The sequence below is a fragment of the Syngnathus scovelli genome, chromosome 9 (genome assembly GCF_024217435.2).
Source record: "Syngnathus scovelli strain Florida chromosome 9, RoL_Ssco_1.2, whole genome shotgun sequence".
NCBI classification, from domain to species: domain Eukaryota; kingdom Metazoa; phylum Chordata; class Actinopteri; order Syngnathiformes; family Syngnathidae; genus Syngnathus; species Syngnathus scovelli.
Window position 1 is genome coordinate 5,075,678 of NC_090855.1, and position 8,650 is coordinate 5,084,327.

Genomic DNA, 8,650 nt, shown 5'->3' on the forward strand with positions numbered 1-8,650 from the left:
CGTATGGAGTTCGTAGTCTACGCAAACGCACTGCAGTACTTTTAATAATTTCAGATATTTTTAATATAAACAAAACAATGCACGTAAATTTTGCGTTTTCGGTTTCCCGTAGGACACTATGCTGCATTCAAGTACTTAAAATGGGTAGGAAATAATGCATTCCATGTTTACCCATTATAGAGGCAGTTGAGTGGCGATGGCACCAAGTGGCAAAGTGCAACAAATTAATTTAAATATTCACCTCTATTTAAGAATATAAAATATAATTAAACATGCCAACATTATTTCGCGGGGTAAGCCTTTGCCCCTAAGCAGAGATTGAATGCATCTCTTGTCAGAGTCACCCCGGCACGCCCCTTGCCTGCTTGCAGTGGTGAGTCGAAAAGTTGCTAAAGTTTGCAGCATTTTGCTAAAGCGGCTGCAAGTCCTCAACATGGGCAAATGTGGCCTCGTCGCACTTTTTGTTGCGGCGTTATCTGTGCTGCTCGGGGAGCGGATAGTCAACTTGAGGTAAACGATATTTCCCCTGGAATTCCATTCATTATAATTATGTGTGCATTCCTAACTTTTCATTCGTAAACAAAAGGAAGAGGGCCCTTGCTTCACGTGAGCTGGTCAAGAATCATCTCCCCAATTGTGCTCCACTGAAGAATCTGAGTAAGTCATCTCACCTCGACATTATTATTCACTAGGGATAAATTGTTCAATATAATCTTCTCGCAGATGACGGTTCAGAGGACATCACAGTTTTTGGGGATGGATTCGCCATTGTCAGCACAGTAAGTTTTTAAAGTTTGCACAACTTTATAATGTGAAGTTGGACTACAATGATAAGAAACTGGATCTGTGGTTGTTTTGTTTAAAGTTCCTCCTACTGACCAGTAGTGTCCAGATCACAAGTTGATCATAATTTTTTTCCTCTTCTTTAAAGGGTCTCAAGTACCCCGGTCTGCCCTCTTCTGATGCTCCAGGCAAGATCTTCTTCCTTGATCTGAAAGACTCCCCGTTGAGGCCGATAGAACTACGCATGGCGAGGAACTTTGACCTGGAAACGTTTAACCCTCATGGCATCAGTGTCTACATTGACCCAACAGGTATGAGTAGTCCTGGGTTGAAATCAAGATTGTTGAGTGATGTTTTTTTTCCGCCCCAGAAGCATGCATACAAACCTGTTACTTATCCAAGAATATGCAAAACCTTACCCTAGGGTGTGTTTGTTTTAATAACTAAGCTTGTTTTAAATATCACAGCTTGTTCCAACAATGCTCTGTGTTGTATTCATGTTGCTAAATCTGTTCCTTTTAACACAATGCTGTTTTTTTTTCAGAGGAAGTGGTGTATCTTTTCGTCGTCAACCATCCTGACCAACAAAGCCAAGTGGAGTTGTTTAAACTTGTCGAGGAGGAATTATCGCTGACGCATCTGAAGACCTTCAAACATGATCTTCTTCATAGGTGTGCTTCTCAGGGGGACACAGTGATGAAGCAATCTTTATTTTTTAACATGAGGCCGATTTATTTCATTTCACTCGGACGTTAACGGTCATATTTTAAATTATGTGAAATATTTTGTAGATTTCTAATGTTATTCTTTTTTCCCTCTCTGTTTTTCCAGTGTCAATGATATTGTGGCTTTGGGAAAGGATCATTTCTATGCCACTAATGATCACTATTTTTCCAATCAATGCCTTAAATCTCTGGAGTTTCTCCTGGCTCAACCTTGGACTAACGTTGTGTATTACAGTGAGGACATAGTCAAAATTGTCTCTCAGGGATATTACATGGCAAACGGCATTAACGTCTCACCGGACAAAAGGTTGGCAGCCTCTTCAGGGGTTTTGCATCTTTTTTTATGGTAGTCTTGAAAAAAAACATCACAAATTAATCATTTGTTGTCATGAATAGCCACGTATATGTGATGGATATACTTGACCATAAAGTGCATGTGATGGAAAGGAAAGAAGACAATGGACTGGCCTTTGTGAAGGTAAATAATTTCTGAACACAAAAAAAATCTCATTTAAAACTAATCTTGATGTTAATTATAGCTATACAAAAGTATTTCACATAATCCCAACCATGCAGACAAAGCGCCTAATTTAATTTTGTCTTACTGTGTCACCAGGCCGTAGATGTGGGTTCACTGTGTGACAACATTGAAGTCGACCCACTAACAGGTGACCTGTGGCTAGGCTGCCATCCCAACGGATGGAAAGCTTTGAACGTGGACCCTAATGATCCGGCTGGATCGGAGGTATTGTATGCCAAAAACACACCAGCCATGCCAACCAACTGTTGTGCAGTTTTGCAATTCATTATGTCTCTTATGGTGTTGTGTCGTTCAGGTTATCCGCATCCAAAACATTCATTCTGAAGAGCCCTCGGTGAAGCAGATGTTTGCTGATGATGGTCACATGATTATGGGCTCATCTGTAGCCACCACCTATGGAGACAAAGTGCTCATTGGATCAGTTTTTCATAAGGCCGTATGCTGTGATTTGGAATAGACAGTGATGTCATCTTACAAAATAGCAGGAAACACGATATGAAAAAAAGTAGTTTTTGCCACTGTATGAAAAAAAAATGCACTTCTTATAGGAAAGAAGATGTTTTTTGGTGATGGTGAAATTGTTGTGAAAAATATGTATGCTGTGAATATTTTATTGGAAGATAGTAATGATAATGCAATATTACTGTGTTTGTAGTGTGTAAAGTTTTTAAAAGCCACGGAAGATTCGGTTCTTTTTTTGCTGTGGGTTTAGCAACTAGTTAATCTCGCCCAAATTCTTCTCAAATAGATTCTGGCAACCACAAATTCAAAATTGATCTATGGTTAGATAAATGAATGTGCTTACACAGTTTTTTATGTTAAAACACTAAGAATATATTAGTTCAAATTTTGTGCTGTAAAACCAAAAACATGCACTCAAATAAAAACATTTTAAAATCCACTTTTTGATCATTTGATGCACTTGTGTTTCTCTGACGGCATAACCAAACTTTGGGACAGACCAAAGATTGAAATCCCTTGCAAACGTTCTACTGCAATTATATTGAGCTTGAGCAGCAGGCAGATAAACGAGGGGTCATACATTCCTTGTTTATTTACTCTCTCTCTTTTGGATTTGGGTTAGCTGAGTAAGCTATTTATTCCGAAATTTAGCTGTCCTCTGTACAGTGTGCTGTGCGGTTCAACCATGGAAACACTGGGCTTGCTCTCAGTGGCTGTGACGTTGTTTTACATGCTGCTTGGCGAGAGGATGGTCAATATGAGGTGAGCAAACACCGGCATTCACTTTTGAAGTATAGCCTGCTTTATATTTCTGTTTTTCTATACTTCTGTGCCATCACTAACATTGCAGAAAAATGTATCTGGCGTCCCGAGAGCCTGTCAAGAATCACCTACCTAACTGTGTGCTGCTGAAGAATCTGAGTAAGAGCAAGTAAAATATTTTATTCCAAATAGAATTGAATAGTGATTTTTTTATACAGACAATGGTTCCGAGGATATAACGGTCTTTGGAGATGGACTCGCTTTTATCAGCACTGTAAGTTTTTTTAATAAATTTTCTCTAGATCTTGAATATTATTGAAGAGCCAAGACTTTTCTTTTCAGGTTGTACATGCTGTAAAAAAAAGACTACACTTGTTGTCGACTATAAAGCAGGCTCACAACTAAAATCGAAGTTTGCAGTCACACAGACTGACAGGATGGCCTCAACCAACCCTCACAGAATCCAAAAACCTACAGTGGGCACAACTCGATGAGACTGCAAGTCATTGCCCTTATTTGAACCGTTCCTGATGCAAAGCTCCGTAGATAACGCCTGCTGACGTCAAATCGGTACCCTGTACTGTTTCCACCTACCTTGCACTGCCCCTTAGTTCTTTAAAAAGCATTTGGAAGACCTAGTCTGTTTGCAGAAGGTACATCATTCCATGAAGAAAAGTAATGCACCAAATAAAATCCAGAAGCTCTTGATTCAATTTTGACACCAGCACAGAGCTCCTAGAGATAAACAAATGATGTCTCTTTGTACATTTTTGGATTTTCTAGGGTTTAAATTACCCCGGAGTTCCATCTTCTGATGCTCCCGGTAAGATCTTCCTCCTGGATCTGAAGGAGTCGGACATGGAACCAGTGGAGCTGCCCATATCAAACAACTTAGACCTGGAGACGTTCAACCCTCATGGCATCAGTGTCTACACAGAACCAACCAGTATGAGCAGTCCTATTTGGAGATGATCAACTTTTAGGCCTGTGAATTTAATTATTTGAGGAGCATTGAATTTATGGCACTGAAATCACTGCCCAATCATTTTCAGATGGCACAGTGTACTTGTTTGTTGTGAATCATCCTCACCACAAAAGCCAAGTCGAGTTGTTTGAATTTGTGGAGAAAGGATTCTCCCTGCTGCATCTTAAGACCTTCAAGCATAAACTCCTTCACAGGTATTCTAAGGCGACCTTTCATTTTTATAATAATCTAAAAAATATCACTTATAGCCAGAAACTTATTTGTTCTTCTCTACTTTCTAGTGTGAATGATATCGTGGCTTTGGGGTTGGATCGGTTCTATGCCACCAATGATCACTATTTTTCAGATGAACTTCTGAAAACTATCATGGAGCCTCTTCTGGGTCAACCTTTGTCTAACGTTGTGTACTACAGTACAGACATGGTCAAAGTTGTCTCTGTGGGCTATTATTTTGCCAATGGAATCAACATTTCACCAGACAAAAGGTTGGTGACTTATTTAAGGGTTGCGCAATCGAGATAAGAATATCTACTTAATTTTTTTTGACAGACATATTTATGTGATGGATATACTGGGCCATAATCTGCACGTGTTTGAGCGGAAAGAAGATAATGCGTTAGCGTTTGTGAAGGTAAATGTAAATTTTAAAAAATGTTAGATTATATCTGACTTTTTTTCTCCTCTATTTCCACCAGTCCCTGGCTTTGGGTTCACTGTGTGACAACATTGAAGTTGACCCGAAAACAGGTGACCTGTGGTTAGGCTGTCACATCAACCTAATGCGAATTTTCCACTTTGACCCTAAAAATCCACCTGGATCAGAGGTTTGTCTCTTCACATTTTTTTCACTTGGCTCAGTTGTGACTTGTTGGGATCCAAATTGAATTATTACATGATGCTGTGTCATCCAGGTCATCCGCATCCAGAACATTCACTCAGATGTGCCAGTCGTGACTCAAGTGTATGCCGATGATGGTCACGTGATTATGGGCTCATCTGTCGCTACGATCTATGGAAGGAAACTGATCATTGGAACAGTGTTTCATAAAGCTTTATGCTGTGATTTAGATTAAGGAGGACATTGCTTTAAAAAAAAAAGTAGACTTGAAAAATAATTTCATAACGTGACAAAAACATTGAAAAATTTGAATTTTTATCTTAGACATATGTTGATAGAACTTCATGCAGATTAGCCTGAGATACAAAAACACATTTTGGAGCAAATCATAATGCAATACAATACAAAAAATAATAATTAATAGTGCATTTCACCACAACTGCAACAACGCGCTTTTACCATAATGATGAATCACAAAAACAAACAAAAAAAACTAAATTAACACTCAAATTAATGTACATTGATTGTAGTAGGTAGACAACAATGGAACAATAACAGCAAATAAATTACACCAATTTTAAAACACATTACAAATAAATTCCTGAGTATCACTTGGCAATGAAATGCAACAGAAGATAAAAATACAACAGTCATCAGTGTGGTGTAGAAAAATTGGAGCCCTGACTTCAACTCCTTTAAATTCTGTTGGAATGAACCAAAGCAGAGATTATGTCCAATTGAATATCGTCTCTTTGGTACATATGCTGGATTATTTCTCCCAAACATACAGTGCAATTCGAATCTTTAGCCCTTCTCATCCTTATTAAGTAAAGGGTCTTCTTCTTCTACTTTTGATATTATAAACCGAGGCAAACCATCACTTGGCTGTGTAATTTCTTCTTGTGTGCTTCCTGAGGCTGGCACAGTAAATAGTATAATGTCATGATTTGGTGAATCTTGAACTTCATCTAACGGCTCATCGGTTTCCGATTGCTCGGCTGGTTCTTTTGTTGTGGAAGTTTCTTGCTTAACAGATTGACTCTCTCTGGCTTGGCAACCGTTATTCGTTGGGTTGATGAACACTTCGCTGATGCTCAACAAATTTCTGTGTCGCGGCGAGTGATCCAGCGTCTCGATGGTGGTGGTCACAATGTCGCTGCAGCTTTTGGAGCGATTGAAAAGAGCAGCGGAATTTGGTTTTACGCTTTCACCAATTTCCTTGATGACAGTGCTGTAGTCTTCTCCCTTATCCGATAAGAAGCTAAAAATATCAATGACGGTCGGCCTGTCGACCGACTCGGGCGTGTTCTTTTCGGACTCCGGTTCACGATCGAGGAAGGGTCGGCGTTTGTGTCGTCTTTTCTTCAGCACCTTGTGAGCCTCCACGACCATGTTTACGTTCCAGCTGAAGAACAGAGACAGCCACGCCAGTCCCATGTAGATCCATAGCTCCGCAAAAACTCTGTACAACCTCGGGTATTCAATATTTGGATTCACACCTGAAAGGAATCAAATGTATGTGTGGTAAATCAAAATAATTGTAAACGCACAACAATGAGAAATTAATGATGATCTGAAGTCAACCTGCCACGTAATCTCCGAAGCCGACAGTTGTGAGGGTGATGAAAGAAAAGTAGAGGCCTTCCAAATAACTCCATCCTTCCAAGGACATGAAAATAAGCGGAGGGATCACCAAGTGCACGAAGAGCCCCCATAACAAGAAAATAATGGTGCAGATAAGTTGAACACGTTTCTGGAAAAAAAAAAAAAAAATCTTTGAAGTGATTCTGAAACTTTATGCCACTTAATATCCAAATTACATCTTACCACTGGCACGTTTTTGCGGATGAGGATCTGGGACAGACGTTTAGCCCGGTCTCCAAAAAACGAACCCAGCTTACTGATCCACACCAGACACAGCGGGATGCCACACAGACCATACAGGATGCAAAAGATTCGACCTCCATTAGTCTTTGGGGCGACATTACCATAACCTATGGAATACATCAACAACACAAATGGGAATTTAACTGGATTCAATTTTCCAGTTGCAAAATTATTGACACCCCCGCTAATTAATGACTGGGCTTGACCTATTGCAGTGTGTTTTGGGATCTTCACACGGACGTGATGTTGCTACCTACTTATCGGATGGTATATTTGGCCCGAACATAGTTTTGCACCAACGTGCGATGTGGACAACTGCTTTCCATGTTGTTGTAAAAAATCTCACGCCCATATGAAAGTTACATCATTTTAAACAAGCAAGTTAGCCCACAGTCTTACTTTTTTGAACTTTTTTGGTGCCATGCTTTAATGAACCAATAAATAATGTCACTGTGACTAAAAAGAAATGTTCTGTTTGCTGTGCATGCTGTGTCTTTTTTTTCCCCCAGTGACATATTCAAGCTTAGGGCCGTTTTAAGATGTAATAACCAACACACAAACCTATTGTTGTGACAATAGTCGCCGCAAAGATGACAGAATTCCCCCAGTCCCACATGGTGTGATGTTTGTCCCCAGTGATGATCACACCTTGGCCCGCAGCCTCTGACACGACCTGGAAGATGAATTTTTAACAGATAAAATCAATTTTCCATTTTTTTTTTTACAGGTAATTTGTTAATTCAATTCCTCTCAAAGTTTGAGCATATTTGTAAAGGCTGGATTTGTGGTCTTGCATTGGATTCCATTAGATGTGCAAGGTTAATTGAATAAAATACAGCTACACGCAAATAAAAATGTCGCGTGAGATTATAACAAATAAAAACACTTGTTGAGCCAGACAAGACACACCTTGTGCTAACATTCCAATTTAAATGGGACGTGTAGGTTCACGCTTACTGCCCGTGTGTACAATATTATAAATATCCCCTCTGTTTTTACTTTCTAAAGAAACAAATGTATGACAAAATGAGCTTTTTAGAGTGGGGGAAATATAATGCGCATTTGAATGAGACGGCAGAACTGCCTGGTTAATCTCAATGAACATATGGAGTGCGTTTCCTGTTTAATTACATCGTTAAACCCACGCAAAGTTGCTTTATGTCAATTTGTATAGCAAATAAAGTCCATAACTACCTCAAGAATTTCATCCAGATCCTCTTTCCTAAGGCAGGGGTACTTCTTCAAAATCTGTTCCTTTTGAAGAACATATTTACTCCTTGCCAATTCCCAGTTTGGCTCTTCAAGAATTTGAAATATCGCAGCCCCAATGGACAAATAGAATATGATGCACGATGTTAAAAGGGGCCCCTGGTCAGTCATATTTAAGAAATAACTTACTGCCCCATTCGGCAGCGTCGTCTCTCATTCCCCTTTCAACTTTCTTCCTGGCGAAAAGAAGAAAAAGAAAAACTTCCGGGCGTGCGCTTGCATGCACGCACGCCTCTCTATTTGGTCACCTGAATACGTCATCAAAACGTACCTGGATGGCTGCAGGTGAAAAGGGATACACTCTCCTAACTTAACAAAATGTATATTATTATTATTATTATTATTATTATTATTATTATTATTATTACTGTGTGCGGGCAGCGTGGCATCGATTGTCG

The 8,650-nt window shown here is 39.5% G+C and overlaps 3 protein-coding genes across 4 annotated transcripts; 2 read left to right on the forward strand and 1 right to left on the reverse strand.

Annotated features, from left to right (window-relative positions):
- The first annotated feature begins 341 nt into the window (after window positions 1–341).
- On the forward strand, window positions 342–2,950 carry LOC125975569 (serum paraoxonase/arylesterase 2). Its single transcript, XM_049731323.2, has 9 exons — window positions 342–510; window positions 587–657; window positions 724–779; window positions 932–1,094; window positions 1,328–1,454; window positions 1,615–1,815; window positions 1,905–1,986; window positions 2,125–2,253; window positions 2,345–2,950. Exons 1-9 carry the CDS (start codon window positions 434–436, stop codon window positions 2,504–2,506), a joined length of 1,068 nt encoding a protein of 355 aa, XP_049587280.1. The 5' UTR covers window positions 342–433; the 3' UTR covers window positions 2,507–2,950.
- Window positions 2,951–3,014: 64 nt separating this feature from the next.
- Window positions 3,015–6,540, forward strand: LOC125975575 (serum paraoxonase/arylesterase 2-like). Its single transcript, XM_049731333.2, has 9 exons — window positions 3,015–3,273; window positions 3,362–3,432; window positions 3,492–3,547; window positions 4,057–4,219; window positions 4,326–4,452; window positions 4,540–4,743; window positions 4,808–4,889; window positions 4,954–5,082; window positions 5,170–6,540. Exons 1-9 carry the CDS (start codon window positions 3,197–3,199, stop codon window positions 5,329–5,331), a joined length of 1,071 nt encoding a protein of 356 aa, XP_049587290.1. The 5' UTR covers window positions 3,015–3,196; the 3' UTR covers window positions 5,332–6,540.
- On the reverse strand, window positions 5,395–8,484 carry LOC125975560 (potassium channel subfamily K member 5). Of its 2 annotated transcripts, none has more exons than XM_049731305.2 (5): window positions 8,382–8,484; window positions 7,545–7,656; window positions 6,924–7,090; window positions 6,681–6,849; window positions 5,395–6,595 (listed from the first exon to the last, which is right to left on the reverse strand). In XM_049731305.2, exons 2-5 carry the CDS (start codon window positions 7,597–7,599, stop codon window positions 5,901–5,903), a joined length of 1,086 nt encoding a protein of 361 aa, XP_049587262.1. In that variant the 5' UTR covers window positions 7,600–7,656; window positions 8,382–8,484; the 3' UTR covers window positions 5,395–5,900. The 2 variants fall into 2 exon arrangements, with proteins under 2 accessions (XP_049587262.1, XP_049587261.1); XM_049731304.2 differs by having other exon boundaries at window positions 8,178–8,465.
- Between the last annotated feature and the right edge of the window lie 166 nt (window positions 8,485–8,650).